The sequence below is a fragment of the Geospiza fortis genome, unplaced genomic scaffold (assembly GCF_000277835.1).
Source record: "Geospiza fortis unplaced genomic scaffold, GeoFor_1.0 scaffold424, whole genome shotgun sequence".
NCBI classification, from domain to species: Eukaryota; Metazoa; Chordata; class Aves; order Passeriformes; family Thraupidae; genus Geospiza; species Geospiza fortis.
This window is the reverse complement of record NW_005054354.1, coordinates 1436179-1457076: the sequence shown is the minus strand read 5'-3', so window position 1 is coordinate 1457076 and position 20898 is coordinate 1436179. Positions and strand designations below refer to the sequence as shown.

The 20898-nt window shown below is 36.9% G+C and overlaps 1 protein-coding gene across 1 annotated transcript in view; it reads right to left on the bottom strand.

Annotated features, from left to right (window-relative positions):
* LRRK2 (leucine rich repeat kinase 2) overlaps positions 1-20898 on the bottom strand; it is a 63334-nt gene that overhangs the window by 3965 nt on the left and 38471 nt on the right. Inside the window, exons 29-48 of the mRNA XM_014308031.2 lie at positions 20479-20606; positions 19207-19425; positions 16853-17054; positions 16126-16214; positions 15366-15553; positions 14284-14438; positions 13233-13379; positions 12888-13079; positions 11999-12145; positions 11564-11664; positions 11207-11397; positions 10380-10540; positions 9411-9581; positions 7962-8062; positions 7305-7499; positions 6133-6326; positions 5770-5842; positions 4770-4954; positions 3839-3991; positions 2907-3115 (exon numbers count right to left, since the gene is read on the bottom strand). Coding sequence (XP_014163506.1) covers positions 2907-3115; positions 3839-3991; positions 4770-4954; positions 5770-5842; positions 6133-6326; positions 7305-7499; positions 7962-8062; positions 9411-9581; positions 10380-10540; positions 11207-11397; positions 11564-11664; positions 11999-12145; positions 12888-13079; positions 13233-13379; positions 14284-14438; positions 15366-15553; positions 16126-16214; positions 16853-17054; positions 19207-19425; positions 20479-20606 — 3201 coding nt within the window. The remainder of the gene's footprint in view (positions 1-2906; positions 3116-3838; positions 3992-4769; positions 4955-5769; positions 5843-6132; positions 6327-7304; positions 7500-7961; positions 8063-9410; positions 9582-10379; positions 10541-11206; positions 11398-11563; positions 11665-11998; positions 12146-12887; positions 13080-13232; positions 13380-14283; positions 14439-15365; positions 15554-16125; positions 16215-16852; positions 17055-19206; positions 19426-20478; positions 20607-20898) is intronic.

Here is a 20898-nt window from a genome sequence, read left to right as displayed (position 1 = left end):
CAAGCCCAAGAACAAAGCACCCTATTACACAGCACAGGCAGAGGTGGTAGACTCACAGGAAATAGATGTCACAGCAAAAGGACAGGCTGCAAGTGAAGTCCCAGTGCTCAGCAAACACACTAGTTCAGTTATGGAAAAAAACAAACCAACCAAATATGACAAAAAACTGAGCAAAAACTATGAACTAAAAGTTTTAAACTTTTGATGGCATATGGATGGGAAGTGGAAATAGGGGATAGATCATAAGAAGCTGCCTACTGAATAACACAGAAAATGACCTGGAAGACAGGAGTGGTTGGATCACAAAAGGATAAACAGAATGTGCCAGTGTTTCAATATCAACTTCCTGCTTATTTCCAACAAGACACATCTACAAATGTCGCAAAGATAGACAGAAGCTGTCACATGTCCTCCTGCCACAGCAGGTCCCTGTTCCTACTGGCAGCACATGAGGGTGGAGAGCCCTTGGCTTTCAGCTGGTAGAGGAATGCAGGGCCCAGCCTTGATCCCTGGTCCCTGGAGAGGAGCAGGCCAGGGAAGGAGCAGCCCCCCCTGTGCAGACACCCCACTGCAGCACACGCCTCACACCACTTCAAGCACGGAGCCCGACGCTCCCAGGGCAAACATGAGGAGAGGAGCAGTTCCTGGGGCATGAATACATTGGAGTATGGCTTAACTGTGAAAGCTGCAGTTGGGAAGTTTTTTAACATGCCTGGGACCTCTGCAAGGTACAGAGAGGTTTTTCCTGCCTGAGGTCAGCACTACATTGTCCTCTGAGAGTGATGTAAATATGGTTATAATAGATGAGGGACGGTGGGAACCATACTCATGCTCCATGCTCAGATTTTTCATAAATTTAATTTTTTTCCTATAGCCAGTCCTATCCATACTCCTTACAAAAGTGATTGGAACTTAAGTATAATGTTTCTTATTTAGACCTAGGTCCTGTCTTACCATATAGAAATCTAAATTTGCACTTGCAAAATAAACTAGAGATTTACATCTAAATTATCCTCTATGATAAGTCTCATGCCTATTGAACATCAATGTGTTAGGTGACAGAGTTGGAAAACGACATTGTATTTTCATATTCATATAGATAAAATTAATATCTCAAAGTCTGGCAATCTCTATTTCCTGAAATATTTACCTCTGCTTGACATTACATGTTTTAACATTAAATGAAATTATTTCACACAAATATTATAAAAATATTTCCCTCTATCTTCTCTTATTTCATACAAGCAATGTGGTACTGTTGAAAAACTGCTCAACAACCTCAGTGCCACTTTCAGAGATTCCAGTAGAAACCACGTCCTTGAATTTAGGAAAAAAATCCTAGCCCTTATAAATAATTGCTGCAAAAAGATGATCAAAAGAAAAAAATGCACATCAAACTGCATATATCAATTTTATTTTCTGTTCTTGAGATTTGTGCAAATGCAGCTAAACTCCTCAATATTAATTTTTCTATAAATAAAATTTTGATTAAAAATGTTGATGTGACTGAGCCTCAAGGCTTTTTAAATCACACTATTCTATACAATGTATTTTCCCAATCAATGACAGCAGCAAGGCAAAAATTATTATGTTTTCATAGGAACCATTCTTTACAAAATGCTGAAAATAAAATGTCCCTTTATGATACTAACATTGTAGCCATCAGGACTAGATGGAACAATAATGCTGTGCTATAGCTGGCACCATGAACAACTGGGCTCTGACCAGACTGTAACACTTGCTGTTCCAGGCAAAGGAAAGTCAGAGGAAGGTGAGGTATGTTTGACTCATACAGTGTTGTCAGCACTATGACCTGACTGAAGTCTATGGATTCTTCTGGTGCCAGAAAGGAAGAAACAGCTCACAGAATAAGTTCCTGATGGTAAGGAGAAAACACCCACAGCCTGCAACTGTGCTATTTGCTAGCAGAATTACAGTGTGCTGCTGAATTCAAACAGCTTCAGTGTTTGGCTGTTTGTTTTTTTTTGGACAGCAAACACACTTTAAGTAATACTGACAGGGAAACTCCAGAGTTTTTCCAAAACACAGTGGAAAGTGATGGGAATCCACATATTGTGCCACAAAGCACTTTTTGAATTAATGTGTATTTTGAATGTATTCACCACAGCACTACCATAAACTCGAGTTTATAAGGCTTTTATTACTTTTGGGAAAGGTGCGGGACAGTGCACAGGTGAAGGAAGCTTCAACAGCAAAGGAGTGTCCCTTCCTCAGCTGCATTGCTGTGGCTCTTGGTGGTAACCACTGAAACCTCACAACTCCTGTCTGCCTACAGCAGCTCAAAACAACTGTCCCTGATGACAGCAGCAGCACATCTGTACAAGTTCACACCCCAAGCCCAGGTGTGTAGCACTTTACCAGCTCTGCTGTGATCTGCCTGTGATCCAAATCTAAAAGAACCATTCCTGAATGAGGCTGGGAGAAGAAAACTAGCCAATAAGCAATGAAAATAAGCCAATAAGCAAAGAAAAATTATTAAAATCCGATATAGTCTACAGAGAGAAAAGGCAGAAGTGTAACACTTGAGATGGAGAAAGAACAAAGGCAGACACATGTAAAAGACAGAGTGATATGAGACAGAGGATGGTGAGAGCTCTGCTGAAGCACAGCACAGGGATGCAGGTAAGGGGGGGGAGTTCATGTGCAGACCAGTGACAAGCCAGGGAAGAGCTGCTGATTTATGTGGGCACAGGTATTCAGCCTACTGGTGTTCAGTTTACACCCTAGAGTCTGACACTGATGGAAGAGGACAGCCGTCGAGTAGAATGAATGAACAAATCCTGGATAATGCTAATCTGTTCCTGGAACACCACAACAAGCAGTACAGAGCAAACCTAAACTTAGCAGTGATTCCAAAGTACTCATCACTTGAAGGTTTTACTTACCCAGCTGAGCTGTTATCATGACTCGAACAGAATCACAGAACTTGTCTATAACTCGTACAGGACGACGTGTTGACAAATCAAGCAGTAAGATATGTCCTCCTCCTGTCCCTATCCACAGTGCAGTATTTTTCTGCAGACAAATGGTCTTCACTCTTCCAGAATAAGCCAGTTTGTGTTTTGATTCCTTATTTAATTTTTCCACTTTGTTCCTATAAGTATGGAAAGAATTTGCATTGGAATTTGGTGGCGCCTATTCTGCAGCTACTAAAATGACACTCTGAATATCAGACTTTTAAGCAATCATTCACCAAGCCAAACACAAAATTCTCATGCAAACAAACTGGGATGAAAACTATTGGACTCCATAGAGCCATCTCGTCTGCTTCAGAAGACCTTTAAATAGAAGGCAGGAACACTTCTCAGTTCTCCCCCAGTCTGCAGGTTAATGGCACAGCAAAGCAAGAAGAGCACACCTGCACCTACTCCTATCCTCACCATAAAAAGGAAATGGATGTGGCATGCTAAGGCAGAGGAACAATTTAAAAGCAAGTGAAAAAGTTGTCACAGTTAATAAAAATCTGACTTCCTACTGAATTTGTGCACTGTAAAAACACTCTTGTTCAGGGGATGCAGGAAGTAACTGGATTAGCCTTAGTACCTGAAGGACAGCAAAAGACTTTCTTCTTTCTTGAGCTAAACGAGTCTTCTTGACATCATAGAGAAATTGGGGAAATACAGTAAGGTTCTTTAAAAAGTGGGATTCTGCATGGAATATTCTGAAGTTCTGGGCCAAAAGACAGGATAGGAAATCCAACAAACTGAATAAATGCCTGACTTCTGGCAGGTTAGGGTATCATGCTAGAGAAGGCAATCTGATATCTGATATTCCCCTTCTTATCCACCAGGCAAAAAATCTGAAATAAACCACTTACTTAAGAAAATGTGCACAGTCAATTAATTCAGAAAGTTTTTCTGTCTTCTTGTCCCAGATTTCCACAAAATGGCTGTTTTTCTTTGCCAAGTAGATGGATTTGTCTATTGCTATTGAAATAATGTTTGCATCACTGTAAGCATTATGGCAGAACCTAGAAGAGAGAAGAACTCCAGTCAGATGCATAGCAAATACCTAGTAGAAAAACTTCACTACTTTGAGTGGGATTAGTTTCCCTCTGCCTCTTGCAGAATCATTCAGGCTTAAAATCAAATTAGGTCAAGATACATCTGAAAGACTTTGCTTTAATCTTCCTACAGTTCAACATAAATTCTCATAGTAACAGAGTTAGGCTGATGACATCCTTGGAGGCACATTAATGCTCAAAGTCTATTAATAAATCTTTCTCATCAAACACTGTTTTCCCTGCTCAGGAAAAACTCCCCTTAACTTCAGAGTAGGATTTGTCCATGTGAGAATTACATCAAACACTCCCAAACCCTCAGTCAATAATTTCTAAACAGTGAGAAGTCAGCAATCAGACATGATTAAATATATATAGGTCAAGGATATTCACACATATACTGACAAACATGGAAGGACAAACACTATGATAAATATGTATGTGTAATTCTAAATAAAGTAAACAGGGCCTGGACTAGGCCAGCTGGAGATGAAAACTGATCAGTTGCATAGATACTGACTTCATCAATCCTTTATGGAGTAAAAATGTATTTCCTTGCTTAAAAGCAGTAACAAATATTTCAACATTACTCACTGATACTCCATCTGCATTATGGAAAGAAAAGAACAGAAACAAGCAAACTCAAAAAATGAGCTCTAGAACAAGACATTACATCAAAGTACCATCAGAAACCTTTGATGAAAACAAATGAGCCAAATAACGTCACTTATAAAAATCAAAAACTTACAGTTGACTTGTCTTTGTTTCAATGAGCTTTTGAACAGAGAAGTCACTGGTTAAGGCAATGATTTTTGTTCCACAGCCTCCCCAGATTACATTTTTTTCAGAGAAGCATGAGGATTCATTTAAGCACATCAGGGGTGTGCTAACATTTCCTATAGTCAGTATCTTCAAAGGTGTAGCACCCTTACACTGCAAGAAAAAATATATTCTGTATTAGAAACAAGGAGGATGCAGACACTCAGAATCCTGAGTGTCTTAAAACAAGGCCACACAGCCTGCTGAATTAAATTTACTCATCCAGATTTTCTGATGGTCCAGAACATTTCCAGAACGTTACTGACTGAAAAGCACTATATTCCCATTACAGATGTCCCATAGGAGACAGCCTGAGGGCAGAAACAGGCCAGAGCAGGGACCGACACTTTCTGCAAGGCCTGGCTCAATTCAAGGACTGGCTGGAAAGACACATCTGTGTCTTTGAAGACATCCCACACTGGACCATATTCTAATTCTGAAATGCATTGCAACTCCATAACTGCTCTGAATGCTTGGTCAGGAACTAAACCTTCAGGTGCCAGATGATATAAACAGCTCCCAGCATTTCTTCATCTGTTCTGTGAGCAGAACTCTGATCTACAGAAAACCTAAACAGTATTTTATTTTTGAACATAGCTGTTATACAAAAATTTACTTAATGAGAGGAAAAGGGAGCTATCACAGCAATAGATAAAGGAGGTCAAAACTGTTAGAATATTCTTAACAACAACCAATAATGTCAGTCTCTGGACAGTTTGCCAGGCCTTTCAAAGGAATTTTCCACCTCTTAACTCTTTTGTTTATAGCAGTTATTGTAAAGTGTGCAGTTCCTCTCAGACTGCAATAGAAAATTAATTTTAGTTTTAGAGAAGCAATTAAAAATAAGTGGCATGAAATAAAGCTACTCTTGGTAGCTGCTTTAGACATTATTGATAACATTCTGTAGAACAGACAGCAAAGTTGTCTACCTTTACTGCTCTGTCTTCAAAAACTGCCAGTTTGCCATCAGCTGTGCCTACCAAGAAGAAATTCTTCTGTTTGCTGAAATAAAATAAAATAATTAATTCTAGAAGGGCCCTAATCAGGTAAGAAAAATTAAAATGAGAAGTCTCTAGTATTTCAAGTATTCAATTAAACGCTAAAAGCAAACACAACCCCTGTGATCATGAATGTAGTCCTGAGTTGCACTGGGTGCAGAATTAAGTGGAAACACAGGCAAAATAAGCAGTTGTCAGAACAAAAGTGCAGTGTGTACAGATGTCATTTTCTGAACATCTCAGTTTAGCAGTATTTTCAAAATGTAACCTAAAACATTTAAAATTCATTCATACCTTTGCTTTGAAAGAGAATTACAGTACAAACAAGTGATAGAATCTGACATTTTCTGTAGACGATGCCTTCTTGTTTCATCTTCTGTGTTAACTGCCCACAGAGAACCAGACTGGGTTCCTGCTACAATCCAGTTTTCTTTCTCAGTAGGAAGAGTCACTAAGGCCAAACTTATAATTTTACTGTCTGCAATATCCTGAGTCAGAAAAGAAGAAGAAAAACAACTTGGTCATTATTTCAGTAATGGTAAATGCTAGAAATTACTGATGATAAAAATATAGCACAATCTTCTTGGACTCTGGACATACCCACGGCCTAATTTCCCCTTTAAGAAATCTAATTCCCTATTAGCAGAATACATCATCAACTGGGCCACCTATCTTCCAAGTGCTGGAAAGGACCCCTCAAAGAGGAAAATCTCTCAGCTGAATGCTGACAATAAAGATACCCTTTTATTTATTTAGAATTGAAAAAATGGAACTCTTGCAGTACTAATTGCTAACAATGAAAATAGTGGCCTAATATTTCTTTTTCTCATTTTATTTTTAGAAAAACAACCCATATCATTTATACCAAAGCTACCAATTCAGATGTATCATGGTCAACAGATGGCAGATGGAAATAGAACTGAAACAACTTTGATGATGAATCATGCTCAGTTCTGGCACACATGTTCATCACAGCACATCAGTCCTGGATAAAACCTTCCCTCTTTGCTGATGGGATAGGACTGAGATGTACAAAATCAAATGAAAAGAACTGGAGGGCATCACCAAAGTGGCACAAGGAAATGGCATTTGTGGGAAGTGAGAAGTTGTTAAGAGACAACCTGGATTATAAAAAGGAAGTAGAGATAAGAAGGTCTGCCTAACTATTAACTCCTTTCTGTAGTCTCCATGCTAGAAATAGTTTCCATCTCAGTAGAAGAAAGTAATCCAGTAGTAGAAAGACAGTATTATGAGAAAGTTCAGGCTGGATAGCAGGAAGAGAGTAAAAAGCAACTGCATTTCTACTTCATTTCATGGACACAAAGATGACTCACTTATGAGCAATCTTTGTTCTCTCAAAGCTTAGCCTTCCAGAAGTAATATCCTGCTGTAAAAATGCAATTAGTTTTTCTGAAATATATCTGTCTGCCAGAAAAAACAGAATAAATGTCAACTTTCCCACATACCTCACAAGTATGTCCATCTGTGTTTAGGTTAACAAATGAAAGTTGTGCCTTTTCTGTATTCCCATTTCCGATCCAGACTCCTGCCTTCTTGCAGCTTTGATTGGCAGCCACCATGCACTCTGCTGTAGATGTGCTAGGTATGGAGACATATCTCATCAAACAGATCAGCTCTGCAGAATTCAGGATCTCATAAACCTACAAAGAAAGCCACAGCACGCCCATGGTGACAACAATGGCTTGTACAGCAATAAATAACAAACAACAGGTAACAGCATTTTTTAGATTTGGACACTATCTCAGCAGGCCTGGTCATTTGTACTGCCACAGAACAATGTGTAACTGCACTGATATTACTTAACAAAGGCTTTTTGCATAGCTCTAGTAAAGACCAAGAAGTAATCTGAATTGTGTTTCACTCCAATTGCTACACAGCAACACAGGGGAAAATAGCAAGCTAGAACATGTGGTTGGTAGATTTCAATGGAACAGTTTATTCTGGAAGGTGAGAGCAGGCAATATTTCATGGCAGTTTCCATTCCAGAAAAGAACAACAGAAAGAAACCTGTGCTTCTCATTAACTTAATGTCTGATTCCATTTCAGAAACCACAACTTTGTACTGCCATCTATCATAAAAAAGCAAATAAACTAGGTAATACCTGGCAAGATGTTGGTCGTTCCTGAGGGTTTTCCTTCAAACACTTTTTAATTAAGTTTTCAACTTCAGGCCAGGGGCAACACCCATATTCTTTGACAGGATCTAGAATGTAAAATTACATAACTTATTAACCAGCATTTAGCATAGTTAGTTATAACTTATTTTTAGAATTCATCTAACTTCTTACTGAGCTGCTCTAAGAAATATCACATTCTTAGGTAAAATGTCAGCATGAACAGCTTGGAATTACTCATCTGCCATTACAGGTTAGAGCATGAAATGCTAGAACTAGAGCCCTTTTAATTAATAGCAGTTAAAGGAAATGGATTTTGCTTTATCTTTTTCTTTGATGTCCCTGTGCCTGGGACTGAATCACAGATACACATGAGCTGTGTTTCCATTAATGCTGACCATTCAAGGCTATGGCACTTCAGTCAACAGTCTTTCCAATTCCTGTAAACACTGTTTTCCACATTTATTCTTCTGAGTAAATGGAATACAGATGAACTTCCAATAAAAGGTACAGCAAATAGATAAACAACTCCATATAGCATTTACATGATATGGAAATTTAAATTCCCACTTAGTGCTTGGAATATGTATTTTATGACTATAGCTGCTGAACTCTCTGAGAATAAATCATTCATGATGGTGCCTGTATTGTTTTTCCTTTTAGTTTATCATAATCCACAGCAAATATTCCAGTCCAACCTCAGACAGAGGTAACATTAGTGATGAATACCTGCAAATGAACATATTCAGTGCAACAAAAGACAGGCACTGTGTGCTTGTGAGATCAGCCAGCCCCTCTTTTGGCGGAAATACAGAAATGATGAGCACAGGTGGAAGGAACTGTACTATCTCCAGAAACAAATACTTCAATTATTCCACAGGACTTATAGTACAGCTGCCTTTAAGGGATACTTAGTCATCAGTTCCTGGGATATCCTCTTCAGAAAGGGGGCGGAAACTGTCTGAGCTTAGAACTGGGCTGTTCTCCTTAAGGAGCAGGAAATGTATGAACACTCTGCCTCTCATAATGGAGAAGCTATGCCAGACTGAGTGATGCTGTTCTTTCCTAAATGGAGCAAAACATTCCTTAAAGAATGTTTCATGAGTATACCCACTATTGCTGGGCAATAAATAAGAACACCAGACATTCAGCTTGTAGTACTATAAAAATTCAACCGCTCTCAACACTGGCAGAAGTTGCCCAGGTTATGTTGTCCTGAGTTATATTGTCCAGATGATTACATCATGTCCAGCCTGATGGCCTGTTTAATCTTCCTTCCAGCAGCCAATAATTACATATTGTAATGCAGAAGGAATATGAAGAATGTTATTTTTCTAAGTCTCTTTCTATGATCTGTTAGATACAACATAACTCATAAGACATGCTATTTCTGGAGGAGGCAGGACAAAAGCTAAAACTTTTAGAAACAAGGCATACCTGGTAATTTTCCTTGTATTGCTAATTCATCAAATTCATTTGGAAACTTCAAGCCTTCCATTATTCTACCTCCCCCTGTTAAAATGTCATAAAGCAGCAAGCCAAATGAATAAACATCAGCTTGCTGATTGTAAATAACATTTCCTCTGGCAACCTCTGGTGCTCGAAATCCTGCAAAAAAATCATTCATTAATAAGTATGCTTCATGTCAAGATTAAGCCATCTTTGTACTTTAAAAAGTAAACAACTATTGATAAAAATGGCACAGGAAGTGCAAGGAAAAACAAACTATTTCTGGGCTGGCAACAGCTTGTATTTGGCAGATGTCCAAAAATATCAGCAGTAAGTATAAAAGAAGGGGACAGTACATCGGTTACAGAGCTCTTGCCCCTTTTAATGTAAAATAATTATCAATGAATGCTGAAAATCAAGGGCAAGTCTGCAGTCTTTATTGACAGTCTAACATTTAACACTTGAAGTAATGCTCCCAAGCACAATTTAAAAGACCTAAAGGAACTTTTCAAAGTGACTGAGCTGTTCAGGGCTTTAGAATAGATGCTAATAGGTTCTCTCTAAAGTTGGGGAACAATGAAGATATTTAGTGCCTTAAAAAAATTAAGACTTACATGCACTTTACTGGAAATTAAAGCAAAAATATTAGCAGTATAATTAAAATATCACAATAACCATATTAAAATGAGACAACAAAATATTATGAATGCATGTAATTTAATTTCTTCTTTTTAAACTTTTAATATACTCCTTGATTCTTCTAAAAGGTGTTAAAACATGAACAGGAGGAATGGCCAAGAGGTATATATCAGGCATCTCAACTTGTAATATGATTAGAACTCCCTTTTGTGACTTTCAACTAGAATATAGACTTGAGTTACTTCTCAGAGACTACATTAAAAATACATTAGCTACTTTTGGACATAATGGACTTTAAATCAAATCCTATTTCCATACCTGGTGTGCCTTCTGAGGTTTTTATTCCCATTCGGCAACAATACTGGGCAATGCCATAATCAGCTATTTTTGCAATAACAGCTGAATTGGGATATAATGTAAAGAGCAACACATTGTGAGGCTTTAAATCACGGTAGATGATCATTGCTGAATGCAGGTACCTGGTAATCAAAAAATATTTACTGAAAGCATTCACAAGTTAGGGATGCATCTGTATACACACACTGAGTGCATTATTCTTGTAACAGTAAATTGTGCTTTCAAACATGAAATATTGTGTTACAAATGTCAAACATCACCAACAAGACACAGCCTTTCTGGATAATGACTTTAGAATTGTTCTGAAATACTATTTACTGTTTACTACTTTACTATTTACATTGCAGTATTTTAGTACCAAGTTTTATCTGAAGAGTCACTGATAGTTTGAAAAATGTATCTTAGAACCCTAAGCTTAACCCTCTTGCAGGTTTTGTCATTTTAAAGTCACACTGCAATGAGGTGAGGTGACTAATGGACTTTCAGAACTTGAAATATGCACTAAATTAATTTCTATGACATTTCAGTAAGAAATCAACAGCCACATGGAAATTGCACCTGGAGTATTGCAATTTCTCTACTTATATGAACATCATTTGTTAGCAGGAAAAAAAACAGGTAATGAAAGTATGCATAACATATCAGCCAATCAACCATAAAAATACAAGAATTTATCAGAGCCAGGAAATATTCTGCTTGAGATGTGAGAGAACAGAAGCTTTTCATTTGCAGTATATCATCTTTGAAGCTATATCCTGTTTTTACAGCAATGCAGAAGTCACATTTACCTTAAGCCATCTGCTACATGTAGAGCTATCCTGTGCTGAAGTGTTCTAGTTAAACTTGCATTTTCCTGTTGGAGCAAACGATCAAGAGATCCTTTGAGGGCCAATTCCATCACCAGCATCCGGGGACGGATTGCAGCAGCCAGCAATGACACCAAACTGGGGTGGTGGAGGTGACAAAGCACTGCAAGCTCCTGCAAATCGTAAAATCAGATAAAATAGTGCAAAAAGCAAAATCTCTACATCTGAAGTAAACTGAGGAATGAGCGAGGACTTGCAGTTTACTTAAACTTTTAAAACTCTTTGCTAGGGCTGGTATTCCAAGAGCAGCACTACAGAAAAAAAGGCAGGATTCCTTACTTGTCTTAGGAGCCTGAGGGAAGTATGTTTATTGAAGATCTTTACAGCAACCTCTTCACCACCATAGGATGCACGGTACACAGATCCAAAGCCACCATCACCTTTTGAACAATAACATTGAAGAGTATTGTTAAAAAAAGGATAACAACCATTTCTCAAAAATAACAGCTGAAAGCGTTCAGTTTTAAAATGTGTGAATCATCTACTGTGTTAAGATTAATGATCAGTAAACTAAACACATAAAAACCAATGTCCTAGTGCACAAATTAATGGAAAATTCAAAACTCAATAACCTTAATTCAGAATACCTTAAAATAATACATTTCTTCAGAAAATAAATCTCTAAAATGCTTTTCATATGTTGCAGAACTGACTTCAATAGATTTGCTTACATAATCTCTATTAAAAAAACACACCCTATAAAATAATGCTTACCCAAGAGAAATTCAGGAGCTTCATCAAATTCCAGGTCATCATTGTTCAACATAATATTTCTAGGCAAATCAGCCAGTATCAGATCAGGAGCAATCTGAGCAATTGGAATGGTCTGTCTTGGTTGATCTGGATTTACCAAAAGGTCACCTAAGAAAAACAAAAGAGAAAATGAAAAAGAAAAGAAAAGGGTATCAGTGAAAAAGCACTGAAAGGCATGAGGACCTCTGAGAATGCATAAGATCAGTGTACCTAAAACAAGATTAATATAAGTGCTCATATATATATACATATATGTGTGTATATATACACACAGACATACATACTAATTAAGTTTGCCACACACTAATTAAGTTTGCCATTCAAAATCTTGGCTCTTACATGCTGAAGTATTTTCAAGGTCCTATATATGTACCTATCAAATGTGAAAAAAAATGGCTGCAATGTAACACTAACCAAGACATCATTTTTCTGTCTGGAAAAAGAAAGAATGCTGTTAGTATGTAGAATGCCATACTGAATATTGTGTTTTAAATTATTGTGCTATGTGATGCAACCAAGAGATCAAATATTAGTTTTACTATCTGCTGGACTCAGTTCCAAGTTTGAAGCTGCATTATCAATATTATGAAAAAATGATTCTTTCCATTATTGCTATTTTTATGTAACTACACAGAGTAGATGCAATCTCATATTCTAGTCTTATATATACTAGACAGCTCTGACATAAAAAAACCCCAAGCTGCTTTTGACTTACATTGTAATTTTTTCTTATGGAAATGAAACATTTTTAAATAGCATGAAATACCCAAATGTTATACAGGGGATGTTGCATAGTATCTGTGTAGATACAAGTGCACCTCTATATAACTCAAATGGCATAAATATATACCTTCTTCAGCCTTCCTAAGCAAGTCATCAAGTAGTATTTTTTGGTGTTCTTCACCATCTTGAAAACTGTACAGAGCCCATTTCTTCAACAGTGTTTCCCCTTCACCACAAACATCTATTTCCAACAAACCTGGAAACCATTCTTCCATAAGTGAATCTATGTGATCCACAACTTGCCCCAAAAGGATGCACCCTTTAAGAAATAAAAAGAGGGAAATTACAGACCCAGTCTGCCATACTATTAATTGCAAAGACAACTTCTATATTCCAAAGGCAAAAGCACAACAAACCAAAATGCCAAGCTGCAATCAAACTGGAGCAAAATTCAGGCTCAGGAATAATTAACCTTTTCTGCAAGAAGGTGCTGTGATTTTCAAAAAACTGTCTGGGTTGTTGTCAAATACTGCTGATTCCACTAGACAATAAGCCTCAGGAGACCAGTTCAGGTAGATGCCTTGTCTCCAGTACATTCTGTTAGGACGAAGAGCTCGCTCTAGAAAACACAAAATTAGATTAAAAGTCTGATCTCTAATATGAATGTCAATTTTAAAATATTCAGAATAATTCATGGCACTTTAAATATATCATTATGATTGTAGGGTTATAATTACCCAAATAACAAACAAAATAAAGGCTACAACCTTGCAGGCAGCACAGCCCCACAAAAACTAAATATATGTCAACTTGTGTTCAGTTCTAGAAGGCATACCCACAAATTTTAAGTATTTAACCACATGGCAAGTCATGCAGCAGGTAGGCATTACAGAAATGCTTACGTACATTGAGGTTCAAGCACAGAATATCTCAGGCAAAATACGAAAAAAAGGTGTGATTTAAATTTTTCCTGTTACATACGCATGAAATAGCAGGATCCAACTGGAATTTGATGCTCAGAAGAAACTCAAATGCCAGGAAAGGAGGCATTTACAAGTACTATTTGTAGAGGATTACCATATGAAAGCATGGAATTCTTGGGAAAAAAGTAAAAACATATCCCCTCTTTCTGATAAAAGCAAAGTTTTGAGACTTAAAGGGAGAATTAATGAACCTGAAGAAAAGCAGTTTCTTTTTCTGGGTGGAAGACAAATCCCTTCCTGTATTCTTTGTGGAAGCAAATAGCAGTAAACATATGGATTTCCCCTATCTCTAGCATGTGAAGGAGAGAAATGGACCACTTACAACCTTTACCTTCTTTTACACACAACTGCAAGATCCTGCACTATCTGTTCCTGGATACTTCTAAGTTACAAAAATGACCACTGTCTTTTTCTTACATTTGTGAAGTGTTCAGAATTTAGCTAAAACAAAACAGTGTTGGGGACTAAAGCTTTAACATGCAGGTGTTGGCATTCGAGGCAAACTTGCACACTGTTCCTTTTGAAGATAAAGATTTGTACCTCTTCCTGATAGCATGTAAGGAGATATCTCAAGCAACCTGTTGATGAGCCTGGACCAAAATCCCATAGGAAAGTATGGCATCTCATACAGCCTGATGATAATTTCAGAATTTTCACAGTGGGGAAGCTCTATAACAGGTCTGTGATCAGACAAGCTGAAAGAAGAAAAATATTAAGACAGTATTTGATGATGTAATATATCTGAGTTTATGACATATATTATTTATGATGTAAAATGTATTATTTATTAATGAATGCATGATTCAGATGGTCAGGGAGCTAAGAGAAAGTGTGTTTGTTTATTATGCTTGCTTGTGTCAAAGTGAAGTTCTGACTGTAATTTAAACCCAACAGTACTTCACTAATGGATCATTAGATATTTAATGCAAATATGAGAAAAAGCTGAGACATACATAAGGCAGGTAAGATATTCAGATAAAATCTTCCTATGTCACGGCTTTGAAGAATATAAAAATCCTAATCAGTGCAGTCATGAAACTCTCTCCACTAGGCAACATAAACATTACTAAACACATTAGGGAAATCTGTAACTGAGGCACAGTAACTGAGTTATCTGCTTCAGATTAAATAAAATACCACATTCAAAGTCATAACACTTTTTTGTCACCACATTTAGTATGTACACTTTTTGAAGGAGATAGTGCCTCTGAGTAACTTGTCAGTGGTTCTCACTTCACACAAATAAGTTATAGAAATGTTTTGTTATCTTTTAAATTTCAGTAAATATCTTTAATGCTGGCACACTGCTGTGAAGCTAAATTATAACCTCCTTGCTGTAGTCTTGAAGATGGTAACTCTAAAAGAAGTACTATCCTCATAAAGTATTCTATCATTTATAATTTCCATTTACCCACCATGTTGATACATAAGCTTTATCTGCTAAAAGATCAGCTTAACATATCTCTTCTGAAAGCATTTACTAAAATGTAATATACACAGAGTATGTCATGCTTTCATGTACCAAATGCTCTGATGATCAGTGAAACTAGTTAGCCTGGTGGGAGGTTTCAATTTTGATCTATCTCTATGGCTGTCATTTGTGGGTTTAGCTCCTTGCTTACCTGCTTGGGATTAGTAGTTGCTCCTCTCCTAATGGCAAAGCAATCTGAAACTTTTCCAGAAGCTTAAAATATTGTGACATATAGATTTTAGGGAACTTGCTCTTCTTCAAAAGGAATTTTTCCACATCTGAACGCTTCACAATTCCCTTAGGGTATTTAGAACAGCCTTCCACTTTCACCATCAGAATCTTTTAAAAAAAGTGAAACAATTTCAGGTGTACATTTGTCATTAGATAAAAGTTTCAGAGGTTAGAAAATCTGAATATATATAATAAATTTTGAGAGTGTTTCTAGATCAACATTTCAATGATGATGTCACTTAAGCAGTTAGTCTGCTGCTCTCCCATTCCAGCTTCATATCCACTCAGTTGTCTCTGCCATCTGTACCTGGCATAGAATTACAATTTTCCCCCATTCTTGCAGCCTTTAGCCCAAAGTTCCAGCTTTCATCCCAACCTGTGGCAACATGTTGCAGGATTACCTTGCATCCATAAGGTTTTTCTATTCTACATGTATTCTTGTGTCTGTTGCAGTTTAAATTATACTGGACATTACAATGTAAGAACAGACAAGCAATGACACAGTTGTCCAGAAAGCAACAGAAACAGAAAAGAACAAGGTAAAAAAATGTGGTCCTTGAGAAAATTCTAGATCATGAAACAATAAAGAAATGGTGAAGAAGGAACATTGATGAGTTACTATGGCTTTAGACAGGAGAAAATGTACCATAAATGCATACACAAAAAGTGTTCAGTCTGACCTGTGCCATGATTTTACACAGCCACTTTGGATCTACGAAATACAGATCTCTCAGCTGTAGTGCTGGGTCTTGGAAATGAAGGAGAACACCTGCACAAAGAATACTGTAATTAGCAATGCATTGCTCAAGATCAATATTAAGCAAAGTAAGCACTCCACTCTGGGCTGTTTTTATTATATGACTTGAAATAAACCATTTGAATAATACATACAGCTATATCGATGTCAATATCTCAGAACAGTAGAGCGCAAGCACAGCATGCTCAGCTTTATCTTTATGTTCAGAATTTTTGTTAGATTTTTAATCTGACTTGCTTTTTTGCTAAAATCTGTGCGGTTTATTATTTAATCTTAGGAAGTCAGTACTGCACTGAGATAAGCTGTTACATGTGTTCCTCTAACCACAATTCTGAGTGATTGGAGCAATTGCATCTTTCCTCAGCAACTGTGCTGCCTAACCAGCAGTAGAATGTTTTCAAGGAGGGGTAAAAGAGAGCAAGAGATATAAACTGTTACAGTACTGATCTTTAACATCATGGAATTCCCTTCCCAATAATGTTTAATGTTTGTTAAACATCAGGTTTAACAAACTGATGTTACCCAAGCTTAGACACCTCAGCTTACCATTGTGTGGCTACCTTGTGAAAGATGTAAAATCATGTACAGATCCATCAGCTGCAGATTTACAACAAAGTGCTAACAAACACACATTGAAGAGAATATTTTACCTGATTCATTCAGAAAGTGAATTGCATGAGGGAGTTCATTTTCATCCAGCTGTAACTGGCCTTCTTGTACCAGTTCCAGCAAGCGCTTCTGATCAATTACAGGAAATTCCACTGGGACGTTTTTACGCTCCAGCAAAATTCTCTTTTCCAGCTCCAGGTAGCTGTCAGGAATTAGCTGACCAACCACTGGCTGATCTCTGATCTGTAAAATTATGAATAATAATCTTAAATGTATTAATTTATTCATGTGAAATGAAGAAAATAAAACTAAGATATAAAGTATACATTCACTCAACAGAAGCAGAAAGGAATAAGACCATTCATTTACTGACTAACATGGCTTCTGAAAGGTAGATGTAAGTAATTATTCTTTCAGAACTATAATGTTTTCCTATAAATAACTACTCAGAGAAGAAAATATTTCCATATTACTTGTACATAAAAAATAATAAATGAGGTCTCTCAGAAGACGTTATTTCAAAGAGAAACTTTTGTTCAAAGTAAAAGGAAAATATTCACTGTATGAGCAGATTATATCATACATCTTCAGTTAATACAGAGCAATAGATAAATTAATATTAAAAACCTATACTTCTTGTAGTATGTAATATCTCTATCCATGTCTTTAGGTAAATGGGGGGGAAGAGGGTAGTAGCTCAATAAAAAGTCTCCACTGCTGGCAGTCAGTGGACAAGAGAATAGAATGAAATAAATTTAGTCATATGAGTGACACAAACAGGTGCCCTGTGCCTGTTTCCTGAGCCTCCGTTCCTTCCTGCAGACACCCTTTGGTATTTGGTAATCACTAGTACCCAGCCAGGTTTTCCTCTCTCCATGCATGCTGACCTATCGACTTTTTTTAGGAAATGGGAAACAACTTTCCCAGTATTTACAAACTGGCCTCGTAACTGTAATTTTTCTCTCACCAATGTACTGTGATGTTTTTAATGTGTCAAAAATATAATTGGTACCTTGTGCAGATGAAATTAGTACCTTGTGTAATTTCAAAGACTCTGGAGTACTTGGTGACAATGCTGAATACTTAACTAATGTGGTCTGATCTCTAAGCAGATTAGAGATTGAAGCCTTGTAACATTCCTTTCACAAATTACCTACAAAATTTATGGTAATTATCTCCTTTCAGGCCACCTTACATCTGTGTAGAAGTTTAAACATCAGTTAAGTCATAGTCTCAAGAGACGTAGACATTAAAGGAACAACATTTTCCAAAAAGCAGAACTTCTCTGGGGTGTTCACTAAGTATGGTGAGACACAGAGCCACATAAAAACATCAGCTCAATTCATGCCTACTGGATGGATGAGAGGAGGAATTAACCCATTTCACTTGAGAGGGCACCGCCTTGCCATTTAGGACTGGTTAGCTGTTCCTTGCACTGTGGAATGAAGTTAGAGACAATTTGGATATTGGCTAAGCTGCTAATTCCTGCGAGAAACAAGAGAGGTGTGTACACTTTAACTCATTTGTAGCACCACGGGTGTGAGGCTAGTCATAAATACAACATTTGCTCTATAAAATCTTCCAAGCAGTCATTCGAAAGAAATTTGGGTTCTGGTATGATATATGAAGCTCTTGACCATTGATTTAAGTAGCACAGGACATCACCTTTTCTCTTTAATGTGCTATGACATAAATGAAGAATGAAAAATATGTTGCATAAATTAAAAAAAGTATATTCTTTTGTTACAGATAAGATCCTGTCTTTGTACAAGCACCGTGCCTGGGCAGGTCTCTTCATTCACACTCAGGGCTTCATGTTGTGGCTAAGGATAGGGCAGGGAATGAGTTTGGATGCCTTTGGAGACAACAGAATTACAAGTGCAGATATTCCAATCTAGGAGAATCACTCAGTCCACAGGATTTTCCTCTCCTGCTTTAATTCACTTTCGCCTTTATAGAAATAGTTTCATGCTATGTAAACTGAAATCAGTAAATGAGAAATCAGTTGGTTTTCACAAACCACAACATCCTGTCCCCTGAAATCTTGTAATACTTACTGTAATTACATGATGCTACCCAAGAAACCAAGGTTTTACTTAAATTTTTTTGGAAGATAAAGATGGCTCATTTTTAATTAAATACTTGATTTATGGCCATAGTTCTTGAAAACTGAACTTAGTTGGTATTTTTACTAAGTTGAATTTTTGGGAAGAAAATCAAATTAAAACAAACCTGGCGAATTTCCTTCATTACTTTGCTGTGTGTAACATTTTACAGAAGGCAAGATGACTTTGCTATCACATGGGAATTTATTTAATTATGCATTAATGTTCAAAAATGCATTCACTTAAGTAAAACAACGATGTTTTCAACATTAAAACAGTATGTATCTCACCTTGAAGTGAAGACTCTCCTTTATGATGATTTTCCGAAGTCTGATGATGGAATCAGATTCTTCTGTGGCATTGACAAAGTGGTAATCCTGGATTGCTGGGAAGCCACGCTTGTTCAGCAGCTCTCTGGTGATTTTACTCATGCAGGCCTTACGTTGCACTTCATCAGAAACATCCAGATGAGTGCCAACAAGAATCACAGGGGATGTTGATGCTCGAGCCTGTTAGTGAGATCCATACTGTTGATTAACTTAATAGCAAATGTTGATTTTAGAGTTTTATATTCAAATAAAATGTGAGCAATTTAGTCAAACATTTAGAGAGTTGTCTATTTCAAAAGAGAAATGTTAAAAAACCCAGCTTTTTCTAAAAGGAAGGAGTGTACATCTGCATGTCATTCTTTGCAGATTAACACTATTGGCAGTAAAATAGAGGGACATTATTCATTAAGAACATCCAATAAAATGGAATAACCAAAAGAAATGCTACTTTGCTAGCTGTCTTTGGAACAGGGCAGCAGAAAAACATCAGCAGGTACTGCACAGCAAAGGAAAACACATCAGAAGTGATTTTCTCAACACTAAACTGATTGCTGTGTCCTGTATCACTGCCCAAGGTGAAAAGAGTGGAAAAGACAAGTTCATTAACAGGAACAGAAAACAAACTCTTAATGTGAGTGTATTGCCCAGTCGTGGCTAAGCATCCTATAAAAAAAAGAACAAGTAATGCTCACTCACCATGGAATGGCTCCATAAATGGAGATAAACATGTATAAAAAAATGACAAATACACAGGGAGGTTCTCAGGTCAATTCCCTACCATAGTTCTGAAATAATTCCTATTAATAATAGGATACTAAGCATACACTTAATAGCATGGTTTCAAGCCTGTATCTAGTCAGTTTTAAATTAGTCTAATTCTGATTTCCCCAAAATTTATACTGGTGTAAAAGAAAAATGCAAGTTTAACTCATTTCTTTAATATTATTCCTTTATTATTTTTAACAGTAAATTCAAAATATTGCCAGAATATACAAACTATTATTTTGCACACCACTTTGTACAATTTCAAGTGCAAAATGGTGCTGATCATGTCTTTTAATGTCTAAAATTACTGTCATATCCAATATATGATGTATTTCAGCTCTTGTTTAATATTACTGTTCTTACTTTTTGAAGAATTTTTTTTCTTCTTCCCCTATATAAATATTTATAGTTAATGTGCTGTTCACCTACAGCTCCCTGGAAAGGAGAATTCCATTCTGTAAGTCTTACCTTGATGTTAAAAAGCCATGGCTTCATAGCATCCACCTCTGCTTGTCCTTTGCTCAGATCATAAACAGCAAGATATAAAGCCCTCTGGGTCATGAAATGAGGATGGGTACTGTAGAACTCTTCTTGTCCTAATGATCAAAAATTTCCATTGTTTAGTATTTCCATGACTGAACATCTTCAGATCACAAAAAGGCAGCGGAACACATGTCCCCAGACCACGAGTTCACAAGTGAAATTAATGTTTGCAGAAATTTATATAAATTGACAGGAAACCCTAAAAACTATGAATTTTAGGAAGGCATTCTGTGGTAGCTCATTGATTGAAGTTAATGTTAAAACACATACACTGGTTTTATATCAAGTGTAAGATTTAAGTAGATAAACATGGTTGCTGCATAGACAACTTAAAAGGTTGTGATT